Source organism: Peromyscus maniculatus, chromosome 1 (assembly GCF_049852395.1).
Source record: "Peromyscus maniculatus bairdii isolate BWxNUB_F1_BW_parent chromosome 1, HU_Pman_BW_mat_3.1, whole genome shotgun sequence".
Lineage (NCBI taxonomy): Eukaryota > Metazoa > Chordata > Mammalia > Rodentia > Cricetidae > Peromyscus > Peromyscus maniculatus.
Window position 1 is genome coordinate 128664424 of NC_134852.1, and position 17155 is coordinate 128681578.

The 17155-nt window shown below is 47.2% G+C and overlaps 1 protein-coding gene across 4 annotated transcripts in view; it reads right to left on the bottom strand.

Moving 5' to 3' along the window:
• Positions 1-273: 273 nt before the first annotated feature.
• The window catches only part of Tmc7 (transmembrane channel like 7), a 48638-nt gene continuing 31756 nt past the window's right edge, over positions 274-17155 (bottom strand). For 2 of the 4 annotated variants that reach the window (XM_006985689.4, XM_042282424.2), the window contains exons 7-16: positions 15670-15817; positions 14468-14641; positions 13568-13725; positions 11144-11261; positions 10856-10953; positions 8632-8818; positions 5945-6075; positions 4967-5122; positions 2553-2631; positions 274-742 (exon numbers count right to left, since the gene is read on the bottom strand). In XM_006985689.4, coding sequence (XP_006985751.1) covers positions 668-742; positions 2553-2631; positions 4967-5122; positions 5945-6075; positions 8632-8818; positions 10856-10953; positions 11144-11261; positions 13568-13725; positions 14468-14641; positions 15670-15817 — 1324 coding nt within the window. In that variant the 3' untranslated portion in view covers positions 274-667. The remainder of the gene's footprint in view (positions 743-2552; positions 2632-4966; positions 5123-5944; positions 6076-8631; positions 8819-10855; positions 10954-11143; positions 11262-13567; positions 13726-14467; positions 14642-15669; positions 15818-17155) is intronic. The other 2 variants (XM_076550859.1, XM_076550855.1) reach the window with 1 other exon arrangement.

Genomic DNA, 17155 nt, shown 5'->3' on the forward strand with positions numbered 1-17155 from the left:
AAGGCTTGGAGAGTCGAGAAGCGGGGCTCCAACCTGCCCCAGTGCCCTGCTCGAGGGCTGACACTGATATGGGCGGAAATTCAAGTGTGGTCCGGGCACGTGGCAGAGGCTACCATGATGGTCTCTCCACATTCTGATCAGCTGTTCCCAGCCTTTAGCACCTGAAGATGCATGTTGGTTTGAAAAAAGAAGCCAGGTTTAATTTTAAGTCACCACTGACATTTGAGAGGGCACTCACTCAGCCTGGAAAGGCTTCCAAAGAAACCACCCAGCTTCGGAGACAGGGGAACTCAGTTTTACTTTGAAAAAAACAACACATACAAACCTTTAAAAAATACAAAAGTCTAAACAAAAACAAAATAAATAAAAGTCTCTCTCTGTTCGATTACAAAGCCTGAGCTGCTTGAGAAGTTAGTGTTTGGGTGAAATCCTCAGCTGTGGCTCTCCAGGTGCCAGCCTGGGTGGCCGTCTGAGTCACAGCTCTCCAGGTGTCAGCCTGGGTGGCCATCTGAGCCACAGCTCTCCAGGTGTCAGCCCACTTGGCTAGGTTGCTTAAAGCCTTAAAGTCTAGAAAAATATGTTTTAACATTTCCACTCAAACCCAGGTGGACTTGTAGGGTCATCGTCAGAGTCACATGCTGAGAAGTTGCAGGCAGTGTCTTCATGCTCAAACCGGCTGGCTCCGCACATCCCTTTGAGCTTCTGTTAGTTTCTGGATGAGATAACGCTTGTCACGACTCTCCTACAAAAGGAAACAGGTTCAAAGTTCATCTCATAGGTTTAGAAATGTACGAAACTATTTCTATCTAGTGAGTCTCTATTCAGACTCAAGGTAAGGGATCTGGCCATTGGGTTACCACCATGACTTCCAGTCTGACCTGTCTCCCTTACTGGGGTCCCCACCACAGCCCCTTGTCCACATGATAGTTGGAGATCTTCTAGAAATAAATGTACATGGGAGCTGAGTGCCTGGCATGCATACAGGCCTGGGTTCTACCCCCAGCATTGCATAAATTGGGTGTGGTGGTCCATGCCTGTAACCCCAACCCTTAGGAGGTGATGTAGGAAGATCACAAGTGCAAGGTCATCCCTGACTACATACTGAGTTTGGGACCAGCCTGGGCTACACAGACCCAGTCTCAGATAGGCAGACAGTTGAATCCAAATACTCAAAACCCAAACCTCCTCTAAGATCTGCCAGGCAATGTCGTGACCTCTGGCTAATGTCAAAGAATCATCTTGCCCCCCACCCATCGTTCATAGCCCTCCAGTCACACACACCCATGCTCTGGTCTCCCCAGAGTGCCTGGCTTATTCCCACACTGGGTCCTTCCAGCCCATAAGGACCTCTAATAACCTGCTACTGCCATCATCCCATCTCACCCCTGATGTCACCTCCTTCAGCAGGCCTTCCACAGCCGCTGGCTGCCGTAGCCTTGGCTCCTCCGTTACTCCACAAACCTAGCTTTTATGATCTTCACAGAAATTAGTTTTCAGACTTTATTTTATTGTGTGTATGTGCCCTAACAGAAGTGTATATGTCCATGTGGAGGTGGGGGAACATGTGTGCATGTATGTGGATATTCATGTGGCAGCCACAAGTGAACCTCGGGTACCATTTCTCAAGTGGGGTTGGGGAGTTGGCGGTGATACTTGTTTTTAAATTATTTCTAGATTTGTCTATTTTATATGCACCAGTATTTTGCCTGAATGTATGTATGTGTACCATGTGCATGCCCGGTGTCTGCAGTGTCAAAAGAAGGTGTCAGATTCCCTGGAACTGGGGTTATGGATGATTGGAAGCTACCAGAGCAACACATGCTCTTAACCACTGAGCCCTCTTTACAGTTCCCTGTCCACCATTTTTTTTTTTTTTTTAAGATTTATTTATTATGTATACAGTGTTCTGCCTGCATGACTGCAGGCCAGAAGAGGGCATCAGATCTCATTACAGATGGTTGTGAGCCACCATGTGGTTGCTGGGAATTGAACTCAGGACCTCTGGAAGAGCAGCCAGTGCTCTTAACCTCTGAGCCATCTCTCCAGCCCCCTATCCACCATTTTTTAAGACAAAGTTTCTTAATTAGACCAGCAACTTGCCTGTAGGTTAGGCTTCCCAGCCAGTCAGCCTAGCTATCCACCTGACTTTGCTCCCTCAGCGCTGGGACTACAAATGCACCCATGATGCCTGCCTTTCCCAGGGATTGAACTTGGGTCCTCACGCATGTGCAGCAGCACTCTACACCCTGAACTCTCTCTCTCCATTCCAAATCCATCGCTTCTCTAACGCTTCAATGCTTCCGTCTTTCTGGTGTGGTACCGGATGAACTGAGTGAGTGAATGAAATGAGAGAGGGTTGTTTTGTTTCTCCTTTCTTTCTTTGAAACAAGGTCTCGCTGGTGCAGAACTCACTGCGTGGACCAGGCATATGTGGAGCTTGCAACCTTCCTGCCCCGGCCTCCTGAGTGCTAGGATTCCAGGCCTGTGCCATCGTGCCCGGAGTCCTGGTTTCATATCCCTGGCGGTGACCCTCTGGGTCTGTGCTTCCTTACCAGGAACAGCTGCTCTCGGAGCTGGACCACCACCCGCTTGTGTGCTCCAGCCAGTGCGATGAAGTAGAACATGACAAGGCTGCAAGACAGACAGACGGGGTCGTAAGGGAGCCTGCGTCACTGAAGACTGCCCTTAATCACTGGGAGGGTGCACCATCTGCAGGTCAACAGAAAGCACCCCAGGACTGCAGGCCGTTAAAAACCACCCGACACTCATCCGGGGGTTGTGACACCTGCAGGGCCGCTAAAAACCAACACAGTCTATTTCCTCTGGATTATGTTTTCTTTAGCTAGAAAAAAGAGCTAAGCAGCCAAGCCTGCACATCTCCCAAAGAGATGGAAGAAACAGCTGGAACCAGGAGAGTCTGACTTAGAAGTCTTTAACTCTCTAGGCTAATTTTCATTTATAGATGCTCCTCCCCTGATGTGTGGAATGACAAAGTGACAAGAGGAAAAGTCCAGAAAGTCAGTTATTAGTAACTGGCTGGGGACGCTCACTTGGCAGGCACTCTGACCTTAGTATCCTCATCTATGAGATGGATACAGGAAAACTCGGCGACAACAAAGTTAGGACAAAAAGCCACTAACAGCTTCCTGTCTGCAGTCTCAGATGGGGTCAAGTTATGGTGGGACAGAGGGCAAGCCCCCAGTTCATGGAGAAGCCGATCTCACCTCAGTCCTGCCTAATTTCCCAGACAGGGCTGATAAAATGAGGACCAAATAACCAGGACATGTAGAGATTCTCCAAGTCTCTTCAAGCCACAGGCCTCCAAAGACAGCAAAGGCAGAGCAGATGTCCACCACCAGGGGGCATTGGGCGAATTATTAACCCATTGCTGATAGTTCAGTGTGTACAGCTTCTCGGCGTCCAGGTCAGCTAGCTTAGCATCTCTAAGTCATTTTATTAATCTCAGCGAGGAATAAGATTCCTCCCCCTCCCCCCCCCCGCCCCCACTAATCATATCATAGGATAAGAGTGATTTGTAAGTTAAGGTGTGGAAGGTGCAGTCAGTTTCAGTTAATTGTGGCTTAGACATGGCAGAAGCAGGGGTCAAGCACAAGCTACTTTCCAGAGTTTTCTGTCACCCACTGATCCATTGTTTTGTGGGGTTCTTTTCCCCATAGAGTGTGAGATTTCGGCAAACCACCAGTGATGTCAGAAATAGGCCTTGTCTTCTGTTTTTATAAGCAAGCACATGGGGCTCAGGCCTTATGTGTGTAAACTTTGAGTCTAGTCAACATTCCCCTGAAAAAGCAAGTGTTATTATGTCATTTTAAAATGGAAAAGTGAGGCTCAGAGAAGTTCAGTGACTTGTCAAGCCTTGCGTGTGACACTCTGGGGTATTCCCAAAGGCCCATGTGCTAAAACTGTGGCTCCCAGCAGGTGGTACTATTAGGAGATGAGGTCTAGCAAGAGGAAGGTAGGTCACTGGGGTGTGGGGTGTGTCCTTGAAGGGGATATCGAAACCCAGGTCCTTTCCTCTTTCTTTGCTTCCCAGTGGACATGAGGTGAACACCTGTACCACGTGCTCCCACTGAAGGGACGCTGGCCAGCCCGAGCATGATGGGCGTGCCTCTGGCAGGCCCTGCCCCTCTCTCCCATTCCCTCTGCCTTGCTAAAAACCATTTAGATTACATTCCTAAAGCAGCCACCAAGGTCTATTCTCTTAGTTGGCCACTTCCTCCTCCTGAGACTGACCACACAAGGTCCAGTTATCAAAGTGTTGAAGTCCAGCCATCAAAAGCCTCCTTTGAGCCGGGCGGTGGTGGCGCACGCCTTTAATCCCAGCACTCGGGAGGCAGAGCCAGGTGGATCTCTGTGAGTTCGAGGCCAGCCTGGACTACCAAGTGAGTCCCAGGAAAGGCGCAAAGCTACACAGAGAAACCCTGTCTTGAAAAAAAAAAAAAAAAAAAAAAAAGCCTCCTTTGGTTAATCAACATGCCCAGTTAAAATTAAACACTCATCCTAACATGGGGTTTTTCCTTTATAAACTGCCACTTTCCTATGGGCCACGTCTGTCTCCTCTCTATACAGGGGCTGTCCTTTGTCCCCCTCTCCCTTGTTCCCTTCCCCTTCTCCCTGTCCTCTACCTCCTGTTTTTGTCTCTTATTCCCTGCCCTTTGTGGCTCTGGGACAAATAAATCTCCTTTGTACTGAGAACCTGGTCTTGGAGGTCCTGAGCTGATACTTTTCCTTTCACCAACCATGCTCTACTAGGCTACTACAGGGCCAGAGGCAACAGGGCCAAGTTACCATGGAATGGAGTGTCTGAAACCCCAAGCCAGGATGAAGCTCTCCTCCTTCTAAATCGATTCTCTTGGTATTCTGTCACAGTAACAAAAACCATTCTGACACACATCCTCTGTTACCCAAGTGAGAGGAGACATACTGGTCTGGAATGACGGTCACTTACCAGATGATCATGAAGAAAGGCACTGCAAAGGCTTCCGAGGTGACGCCATGGATCAGGGTCTGAAGGGAGCTAGGGAAGGTGCTCACAGTCAGGGGGATAACCTCCCAGGTGGTGTTGAAGTTGGTGAATGGCCCGCAGGCTTTCGAGGAAGGGATGCTGTGAGGACAGACAGGCAGGGAATGCAGCCCAGGCTGAGAGGCCTGCCAATGCATGGCCAGCATATTTATACACAATAGCCTACAGCCAACTTCCAAGTCCAGAAGTTCCTGCAGTATTGTGTCTGAAAAAGCTGACCCTGAGATAACATCAGCTCTCTAGGTCTAACTTTCAGTTTGCACGTCATTCAAGGCAGAAATGGAAGCTTGATGTCACAGAATGAACATATTAGACAAATACGTACTCCCCAGTCTCTTAATCCAAAGACAGAGAAAACGGCCTGGAGTCCTTAAAGAATCAAAGACGACTACAAAGACTGGACAGCCGAACACAGTGGGGCAAGTGGGAAAGACCGCTGCTTCAAAATAAACCTGCGAAGACTGTGCTGTGACAGCTGAGAAATGTGAAATTGGCAGGAATAAAATAGCAATGTTTCCTCTTTGTGTGTGTGTGTGTGTGTGTACAAATGCATGTGCATGCATGTGCCTCTCTGTGCCTGGAGGCAGAGGTCAACATCAGTGTCTTCCTTTTTTAAAGCAGGGCTTCTTGGTGAACACTGGACCTGGGGCTTGCCCTTTTGACCAGTCTGGCTGGTCAGTGAGTCCTGGGAGCTGCCTGTCTCCATCCCCCAAGCCGTCACCGACTGTTCCCCAGCACTGGGGTTTAAAAGTAGCAAGACCAATCAAAACAAAGGAAAATAAAAAAAAAAGGTAGGTCAGGAGAAGCCAGCAGTCATGTCTGTGGGCTCTAGAAAAGCCCATGAGTTCTTGAGATGCAAGTCACAAAAGAGAGGAGCAGTTTAGAAAATGAAGAACTACTTACCGAGACATGCTGATTGTTAGCGGTATTATTGCTAAGCACAGCCCAATCAGCAACACCAGCAGGAAGAAGAAGTTAGAATTGGATGCTCTGAACTGCCTTGGGGAGGGTCTGCAGGTGTAAAGAAGACTCAACTGTGGAACAAAAGAGAAAGGAGAAAAAAATAAGAGTCCTGAGCAGTGGAGTCCCACAGTACAGTGCAACTGAGGACTGTCTACCCTGCCAGGGACAGTATCCCACAGATCAAAAAGGATGCTCAGCACAGATTCCGGCAGCGGAAATTCATGTTGATGACATAATAGGAAGAATGGACCAAAACACAGTGACGCTCCAACTGCTGAAGAGGAAATAATCTAGGAGGAATGTTAGAAGCTAACCGTGGGGACTCCTTAAAGTGATCTGTGAGACAGAATGCACACAGCACTTTAAAAGGATGAGATACCAGCCAGGTGGTGGTGGCGTACACCTTTAATCCCAGCACTTGGGAGGCAGAGGCAGGTGGATCTCTGTGAGTTCGATGCCAGCCTAGGCTACAGAGTGAGTTCCAGGAAAGGCGCAAAGCTACACAGAGAAACCCTGTCTCAGAAAAAATGGAAAATAAAAAAGAGTGATATACCTGTTACATACCATACAGTGGATGGAAAATGTTAAATTTCAAGGCCCTGTATAGTATAAACTTATTAAAGTTTTATTATTTTATTATTCACAGGGACTTAAATATAAATAAATGGATCTACAATGATCTATGACAACTAAGGAGATATTTTGCTTGAACATTTAATAAGCACATAATCTTTCCTATGTGTTAGAAACAAATATTTACACCAAGGGAAAAAGACTTGAATATCAAGTAGAAAAGAAAGAAAGAAAAATAAAGGCATACTATTTCCAATAAGACAAACAAACAAACCACCTGCATTTCTGGGTAGGACATGAAACTTGTCTGAATTCCACAGGAACCGGAACAACTTGTGAGCTTAGTTCTAGGGCATACTCAGCCAGCAGGCCGGGCCTGGAGCCTGTGTCCCACAAGAGGCCAGTGACCCATTCCACCCACATGCCCTTCACTACACCGCACACGGGAACTCACTAGCCAACCAGTATTTCCCCGTGAATGGGTCCACAATCCTGTCTCCTCTGGTGACATCAGGTAACCGATGTTTCCAAATGAAGTCATGAGAACACAGGCCAAAGGCCACGGCAGCCAGAATAAAGCCTCGCCCAATGCAAGGGCCCACTCACAGGGTGGGCAGCCATACTCAGTGGCAGCAAGCCACACCTGACCCTCACACTCGGGAACATGCTCACACTGTGTGACCTTGGGCCAGTTCACCCTCTGAGTCTCAGCATTCTCCTTCATAAGACATTAGTGGCTGTTCCAGGCTGGAGGCAAGCACCACCGGTAGGCAGTGCGGGCACTGAGGGGCACCAGCTAACAGTATTATTATCCGCTGATGTCACCATCATCATTAGGAACACTACTATTTCCATATTTTAATTGATAGGCAATCAAAAAATTTTAAACGGGGTGGGTATGTAGGTGAATGGCATGGTACTTGCCTATCATGTTCAAAGTTCTGGGTTCAAGTGCCAGCACTTTAAAAGAAATGAACTAATTAAAAATAAATCTTGGGCTTATTAACAAAGCATGCGGCAGGAGAAGGGTGGTAATTACTATTTATATGCTTGTTTTATTGTTTAATGAGAATGGGGGTTGGGGAGATGGCTCAGTAGCTAAGAGCATGTGTTAATCTTACAGAGGACCTGAGTTAGTTCCCAGCACCCACACCACACAGCTCACGATTTCCTGTAACTCATCTGAGGACACCTCTGCCCTCCACCACCACCCCCACAGAGAGAGAGAGACAGAGACAGAGAGACAGAGAGACAGAGACAGAGAGACAGAGAGAGAGAGAGAGAGAGAGAGAGAGAGAGAGAGAGAGAGAGAGAGAGAGAGAGAGAAATCTTTAAAAAATCTCCATCTTCATTTGAAAATAATGAGTGTGGCTTGCTTTATTAATAATGAACAAACTAGTAAGTCCAGGCAAGCCAGTCACGTGCAGGGCCACCTAACCCCTGTAGCATCTGGTCCTGCCACAATGTGTGGGGACATGAGCTGTGCCAGTCACCAAGCCCCGAAAAGCTATGCACGGACTCCCAAATCACAAAACAGAAATCAACAAACTCTTGGCTACATGTCACTGAAATATACCACTGCTGTTTGATTCCTAGCTGAGACTCAGCTCAGCCAGTCAGTCCTCTATAAAAACTACATTTACGTCACAGGAACAAAGCAATTCTTACATGTGCTTAGAAAGTTGTCAAACCAAACCAAACAAAAACGACCTATAAGCCCAGCCCTTGGGAGGTCGAGGCAGGAAGATCGGGGATTTGAGGCTAGTCAGAAACATACAGCAAAAAGAGGTGAAAAGTTACTGAAAGCCTTTTCCTAGAGTAAACACGTATTAAGGAAGCGACATCGCAGGAGGCCCTGGGTTGGAAGGACATGTAATTACGATATGCTCGAGGGCCTTCAAACATGTCAGTGCCTCAGATGGGGCTGGGGACACAGCTCAGTGCTGCACCCCCAGCCTGGCATGCTGCAGGCACTGGGCTCCTGTCCACAGCACTGCAATATCACACCGACAGGAAGAGGGGTGCAGGGTGTGAGCCCCATCTGCTTTCCTCACCTCTTTCACATAAAAGATGATAATGAATTTCAAGGTGGCGACTGCGGGGAGGAGCGGGGAGAAGAAGGCTCCGATCCAGCAGATGGTCTGTCCGTACACGATGCCCAGGACGTTGTCTGGGATAGCGAACTCCTGCTGCCCCCAGCACTGGATCAGCTTCGAGGAGGCACAGTAGTTCACCAGGAGCCTGGAAACAAACTAGACACACTCTTACCTGAGTCTACGAGTGCCCCTAAGGCAAGAGAACCGTATCCACCACCAACCGACATCCTTGACATAGCAAGTTCAAGTGTGTGTGTGTGTGTGTGTGTGTGTGTGAGTGTATGCATGTTTGTGCATGTGGGTGTGAGAATGTGCCTGCAGAGGCCAGAGACTGGCATCAGATGTCTCCCTCAGTCACATTCCACCTTATGTTTTGAGGCAGGGTCTCTCACTGAGCCCACAGCTCACTGATTGGGCTGAAGGTCACTGAAGTGGCTGGCCACTGAGCCCAGGGATCCTCCCAGCTCCAACTCTCCAATGCCGGGATTACAGGCACAAGCTGTCACTCCAGGCTTTTACACAGGGGCTGGAGATGTGAATTCAGGTCCTCAGGTTTGTATGGCAAGTGCTTTACTGACCGAATGAATCATTTCCTCGGCCCAGTGTTTCCTTTTGATCAAAAAGAAATGTTGTTTATGTATGTTCATATGTATGCATGTACCCGGGAGCACAGATGTGCAATAGCACATGTGTAGAGGTCAGAGGACAACTTGTGGGAGTCAATTCTCCCTTTCCACAATGTGGGTCCCAGTGAGCAACCTCAGGTGGGTGACCAGTGCCTACTCTCTGAGACATCCTGCTGGCCCCTACACTTCCTTTCCTAATATCTAACTTTAGGGCTCACTGGACTTCTGGATAATTCCACATCTGAATTATCTGCTCAAGTTGCCCAGGCTGGTCTGGAACTCATAATGCTCCTGCCTCAACCTCCCGAGTGCTGGAATGACAGGCCTGCATGGTCACACCCGGGTGCCTTGACTGTGTGGAGAGCAGACGAGAGTCCCTTAAGACTCCCGGAAGAACAATGACGACAATGGTGAGGAGGGTCACAGTGGTGAGTCACAGTGGTGAGGAGGGTCACAGTGGTGAGGGTCACAGAGGTGTGGGTCACAGTGGTGAGTCACAGTGGTGAGGAGGGTCACAGTGGTGAGTCACAGTGGTGTGGGTCACAGTGGTGAGGAGGGTCACAGTGGTGAGGAGGGTCACAGAGGTGAGGAGGGTCACAGTGGTGAGGAGGGTCACAGAGGTGAGTCACAGTGGTGTGGGTCACAGTGGTGAGGGTCACATTCTGTTGAACTCTATGCCACAGAGTATTCTCCCTGTTTGGATCTGTGTAATTGTGGTGGTGTGAAAAAATGGTCCCCACAGGGAGTGGCACTATTAGGAGGTGTGGCCTTGTTGGAGCAGGTGTGGCCTTGTTGGAGTGGGTGTGGCCTTGTTGGAGTAGGTGTGGCCTTGTTGGACTGGGTGTGGCCTTGTTGGACTGGGTGTGGCCTTGTTGGAAGAAATGTTTCACTGGGGGTGGGCTTTGAGGTCTCCTATGCTCAAGCTATGCCTAGTGTCACAGACTCCTGCTGCCTGTGGACCAAGATGAAGAACTTTTAGCTCCTTCTCAAGCACCATGTCTTGCCATAACGATAATGGACTGACCCTCTGAAATTGTAAGAGAGGCCCCCCAACTAAATGTTTTCCTTTGTAAGAGATGCTGTGGTCATGGTGTCTCTTTACAGCAATAGAAACCCTAACTAAGACAGCTATCTTGCTTATTCTCAGGGAAAGGCTGTGAGGTGGCCCTGCTATCATCCCGTCCCTGTCTCAGGTGAGAAATTCAGTGTCTTGTTACTGAGAGAAATAACTTGTCCATAGTCACATGATCAGCAAGAAGCTGGTGTGAATCCAGATCCAGAAACTACACCTAGTGTGAATGCCCTGGTAGGGCCTTGGCTGCATCAAGTACAGGAATTCAACACGAGGAGGCCTTGTGGGACCTTGTGGGAGGTGGTACCACCTAAAGATGTAGTGGCTAATGCTGCCATGGTGTCAACAGCCTAGAGCCATTTGAAAGTCACTAGATGTCAGTGGTTCCTTGGTTGACTGTGAAGTCACCCAGCACTTGTGGAGAACATCAGGGTTGGGAGCTTCCAAGTCATGGAGTGGGGGTGGCAGGGACTTCCACACTTACTTCCTGGGGAAATCCACAAACAGTGTCACAGCCAGGATGATGATGAAGTCGAAGATCATCAGCTTGTACATCTCCTGTCCCACCTGTGTCTCCCAGCACTAAAATCAAGACATGGAGACATAATAAAGTACCCACGTCCAGTCCAGGAAGCCAGCCTTCTGTGCTCTCAATCATCTCCACACCCTGCTGCCCCTACGCTCCTGCACAGACTTCAGTATCCAAGCCCTTGACCATGCCCGGCATGGGGCCAGACCTGCTTTGACGCTGGGAGTCAAGGCCATGGCTCACCGGGTAGAGTTTCTGGTTATAGCCACAGAGTTCACACGTGCTGTCACCACAGGATGTGATCTTGGAGCCCAGCGTGAACACCAGCACACAGATGGTGGCCAGCCGCATAAAGACGCACCTGTGGGAAAGAGGGGAGGAGAAGAGAAGGCATCAGGGCTGGCCTTCCTGTGGACCAGACGCTGAGGAACACGGCACCATCCTTGCAAACCTGAGCCTCGGCAGTTTCTGCTGCGGAAGTGGATGGCAGGGAAGTGACATAAGGCCAATGAACTGCACACTTTAAATGGATCAAATGGTATATATATAATATTTATATATGTATGGTATAATATAATATTTATATATGTATGGTATATATATCTCATACATATATATATTACAAGTTTTAAAATACTATTATTAATACATTAATGCACATGTATGAGTTTGTGTGTGGACATGTGCACAGGCATGCAGGTGCCCATGGAGGCCAGAAGGGGACATTGAATCCCCTAGAACTGAGGTTACAGGCTGTTAGAAGCCACCTGATGTGGGTGCTAGGACCTAAACTCAGTTCTTCTGCAAGAGCTCCTAACCGCTGAGCCATCTCTCCTGCAGTTCTAAGGCAGGAAAAAGCAAGGCATGACGGTACACAGAAGATGAGTTCAAGGTCAGCCTGAGCCACATAGTGAGACCCTGATTCAGAGAGGAAGAGGCGGAGGAGAAGTGGAGGGAAGGGAGGGAGGGAGGAAAGAAGGGAGAGGGAGAGAGAGACAGAGAGAGAGAGACTAATTCAGTAATCAAACTCAGCATGTTGACCTGTGTGGATCCTAATATGAACAAGCCACCAGCCCCTCCATCATGGAGACTGGCTCTATTTTGGAATATGTGGTAAGGTTTTGTTAAACCAAGTCCTGGTGACTTGGAGACACTGAAGTGTTTATGGGTGAAATGATATGCCACCTGAGAGCTCCTTAATATAACCCAGCGTAAACAAGAAGAATGCATGAAATAAGGTGGGCCAAAGGTCAAGTATGAATGGAACCACTGAATGGAAAAGCTTAAAAATCCTACAATGACTGGGAGGGTACCACATAAGTGAAAGGAGGCACAGAATATGGAGGAAGTCAATAGGATTGAAACATATTATATACATGTGTGAAAAAATCACAATGAAATGCACTTTTTTGTCCAGATAAGTGCTAATAATAAAATCCTACCCCTTCCACCCCATATTACAAAATGCAAAGGTTTTCTTGTTTGCTTGCCTTAAAAAAGATATAAATACAGTCTGGAGTGGTGGCTCAGGACTGTAAATCCCAGCACTTAGTGGGCTGAGGCTGAAGGATCTAGAGTTGAGGCCATAGAGGACATCACAAAGATTCCCAACAGCCATTGTCTTTCTCAACAGCAGTTCACTCAGCCACATAAAAGGCTCTCCAGGATAAAAGACAAATTCCTTAGCCTTCTTAAACATACTGAGACTGTCTCTGTCCTGGCTAGTTTTATGTCAGCTTGACACAAGGTAAGAGTCATCAGAGAGGAGGGAGCCTCAATTAAAAAAACTCTATAATGAGGTTGGGGATTTAGCTCAGTGGTAGAGCTCTTTCCTAGCAAGTGCAAGGCCCTGGGATTGGTCCTCAGCTCTTTAAAAAAAAAAAAAAAAGAAAGAAAAGAAAGAAAAAAGAAAAAGAAAACCCCTATAAGATTGGGCTGTAGACAAGCCTGTAGGGCATTTTCTTATTTAGTGATTGATGGGGGAGGGCCCAGCCCACTGTGAGTGGTATCACCCATGGGCTGGTGGTCCTGGGTTCTATAAGAAAGCAGGCTGAGCAGGCCATGTAGACCAAGTCAGTAAGTAGCATTCCTCCATGGCCTCTGCATCAGCTCCTGCCTCCAGGTTCTCAGCCTGCTTGGGTTCCTGTCTTGACTTCCTTTAATGATGAACAATGATATGGAAGGATAAGCCAAATAAACCCTTTCCTCCCCAACTTGCTTTTTGGTCATGGTGTTTTCATTGCAGCAACAGAAACCCTAAGACAGTCTCAAAAACAAAAAAACAAAAAATAAAAAAGCTTAGTCTCAGATATTTGAGCAGTAGAAAAAGAAATCCTATTCAAGCACAGTATGCACTCAGCCATCTTTACTTACTGGGGTGAACTCTCGGGACTCTGCCTAATATTGTCAATTCTAACGTGTTTAGAACAGTATGTTCTTCTAAGGCCCCACCCTATGCTTTCCATTAATACAGAATCAAAAGTATAATACTGACAGGAGACTGAAGTCTAAGGCCCTTCACTGCATGTGCAGATGATAATTTATTCATGGGGCTCATCAAAAGGAAGGATGATTCTTAGCATATCTGGAAAATATGCCACAACCGATTAGCAATGTCTGCCATGAACAAGCAATGGTCTACCCAGCATGCACGCAGTTAGGCATTACCTAAGAATTGTCAGGCGGATCTCAAAGCCTGGCGAGTAATCCTCATAGTGGATGATCCTGGCAAAGATGATTGGGGTAATGAAATTGGCCAGTGTGATCACAATGGATGGGAGGTACAATATCAAGAGGTTCTCCCCAAAAACCATCTTGTCAATTTCCTGGAAAGATAATAGAAAGCACTAGTCAGGGTAAGTGGGATGGTGGCAGCAAAGACTTGAACTGAAAAGAACTCAACTGTGCATGCTGAGCAGATACGGGAAGCATATTTATCATCCATTGTGGCTGGGAAACATAAGCTTTAGATGCTTGGACCCTTCCTTCGATGCACACATGCAGAGACCTAGTGCCATGCTGGAGGAATAATGAATGCTACTGGACATATTAGTGAAGTATACAGAATTCTGTCTATGCTGTATGAACAGTCCATCAAGTTACTTCCGAGAATGTTCTAATGATTGATTTGTGACAGCCATTCTGTCCTTCCTTCATAGTAGCAGATCACTCAGCCATGTGTAGAGCTATCCAAGATGAAAACTAAGTTTCTGAGCCTTCCTGGAAGCCAGTTACAACTAAACTAAATTCTAGCGGAGGCAATAGAGCAGAAGTTTTAAATCAAACTCCGTATTTCATCCTTAAAGATGAGCCCCACCACTTTCCCTTTGGCTAGCATGTGGATACGGCAGTGAACCATCTTGTACCATACAGAAGACAGCCACAGTATATGAACGGACGGCAAAGCCACAAGTTGGATGGTATTTATGGTATTTGGGTATCTAATGCGTGATGACTGACAGTCACTAGACCGATTTAGACAATATGTATATGTGTATATATGTACATGTATATGTATGTGCCACCACACCAGAGCGCAAGGTCAACCGACTCTCATGGAACTCTTACCTTTTTCATGTGTTCCTGTGAGAAGGTAGTGGCTAGGTAGATTGCATAAAAGCACGCCGCTAGCACAGCGAGCACAATGCAGTTCAAGAACAGCCTCAGGGAGTAAATGCGTATGGTTTCCTCTGAGGTCCTTTCAGCTATTTTCTGCCGGATTCTCTCTTCCTCCAGATCTGCCTGGGGACCAAAGAAAACTCATTGGTGAGCAATGGGAGGGGGATTTTGTAACATATCCCCCAGATTTCTCTTAAATGTTCATGTTGCCCAAGATCCTCCCCAGGCTAAGCCCCACCAGTTTTTACATCTAAGGCTTATGGTAAGGTAGAACCCCTACTGGAGATTGCATTTGGCTTTGTAATAAATGTGTAAGCTGAATCAGCATTTATGATGCTGTGTGTGTGCACATGCACACGAGCAGATGGTGCGTTATTTCTTTAAATGGGATATATCATTATTTTAATTTTGTTTATTAATTTGTCATTTATTTATCTGAAGTTCTGAGGATTGAACCCAGGGCTCTGGGTATGCTAGGCCAGCACTCTACCAACCACCTACATCTCCAGCCCTTAAAAAAAAAGCTTTTGTTTTTGAGGTAGTCTTATTAAATTGCCTAAAATTTCAGCTCTTCTGCCTCCACCTTTCAAGTAGCTAAGATTATGAGTATGTCCTGCTATGGTTGTTTGTTTTTAATCCAGCCTGGGAGTCTCTGCTTCTAACAGGAGAATTTAATCTGTTCATAGTTACTGTAAAGAACAATAAATAGAGCCAACCCCATCCACCTTCCTTAAACTTTTTCTGATGGGTTTGACCAACCAGCTGCTATTCATTTCTCTTTATGGAAAGTTTTTCTGTCATCTTTCAACTTCCCTCTAATCCATTCTGTCATCACAGTATTCCCTTCATGTTTCTAGTGCAAACAATGCTTATGACACTATGACCAGGTAGGGATATTAATAAGAAAGTAGGGGATGGAGGGACGGCACCATCTCCCCTGTGTGTCCTACCTCCCATCCCAGTCCCAAGTTATCAGCACCCATACTTGGGTTAAAGGTGATCAACCCAATAAGCTGTTTGCTCCTAAAACCAGCCAAGGGGAAGCTTGCTGAGACAGAATGGGCCCTGAGATACCGTGTAATCTGCAAAGAGCCTCCCCAGACCTAGCCTGGCAGCGAGGCTCCTCCCCAGGGCAACCCAGCAGCACTCACTCGGAGCTCATACCGCAAGCTGCTGTGTTTCAGCTCGGCCATGCTGCGGTTGGTGATGCAGAAGTCCCAGCCAGCGAAGATCTTGTTACAGTAACTCTGGAAGTGCTCCTCACTCCGGATCAGGTTGATTTTGAACCCTTCCACCGACCTGACCCCAAAACACAAGCATCATTCTGAGAACAACACCAAAACATGGGCCCGTGAATTGGTCTCTTTTAAGATCTGACGTTGGACATGGCAGCATTGCTGGCCCACTGAGACACAGCCAAGTTTATTCTAAATCTATGTGGCAGGTGAGCAGGTACCTCACTGATGAAAATCATTATCTTTTATCCACTCAATAACTTCTTTAAAGATAGACTTACTTTATGTGTATGGGTGTTTTGCCTGCATGTATGGCTTGTGTACCATATGTGCACCTGTTACCTGTGGAGGCCAGAACAGGGCATTACATCACCTAGAATTAGAGTTATACATGGTTGTGAGCCACCACGTGGGTTCTGGGAATCAAACCCCAGTCCTCTGGAAGAGCAGCCAGTGTACATAATCACTGAGCCATCTCTTCAGCCCTCTACTCGGTAACTCCTTTTTCAAAATAATATGTCTTATTTATTTCACCTTACATATTTATTTATTTGTTGCAATGCCAAAAAATTGAATCCAAAGTCTCTCCCAAGCCAGGTCAATTACTGAGCTAGACTCCTTATAATATTTTTATTTTGAAACAGTTGTTGAAGTGCCCAGGCTGCCCTCAAACTTGTGATCCTCCTGCCTCAGCCTCTTGAGTAGTTGAGATCACAGGCATGCACTAGCATGCATGATGCATGGCCCAAAGTTTTAATGCGGAAGTCTTTTGCGGTGTTCACAGACACAGCTTCTATTGTGTTCAGGCTAGTGTTCAGTGAGACAGCTGTCGACAGTATTTAGAATCTCCCTCCTTTCTTGGGAGTTGCTCTCTCACCAAACCACCAGGGAAAGGCCTTGGTGTCTTATGACCTGTCAGACAGACTTGTCACACTGTGGCAAATACCTGAGATAGACAGCTTAAGGCAGGAAAGGTTTATTTGCTTCACTGTTCTAGAAACATCTATCCACGGTTGGCTGGATCCATTGCTGGGTCTGAGGTGAGGAGGAGGGCATTATGGCAGCTGAGCATGGTGGAAGAAGCAGAAAGGGGGAGAGGGAAATACCTCATGGTATCCAGGAAGCAGAGAAAGGGAAAGGAAAGGGAGACTGACACAATGTGTCGCCTGCTTCCTCCAACCAGGCCCGGCTCCTAACAGGCCACTCAGCTGTGAACTCACTGGTGGATTGCCCCATTTCTGAGATTAGCATGCTCATGGTGCATTCACCTCTAAAGGTCACCATCCGGGAACCAAGCCTTCAACACCTGAGCCTTCAGAGGGCATTTCACATCTAAGCTACATGACCCTAACCAGGGGATAGACACACACTAAGAGGAGCTCAACACAGTCTCCTGGCCCTG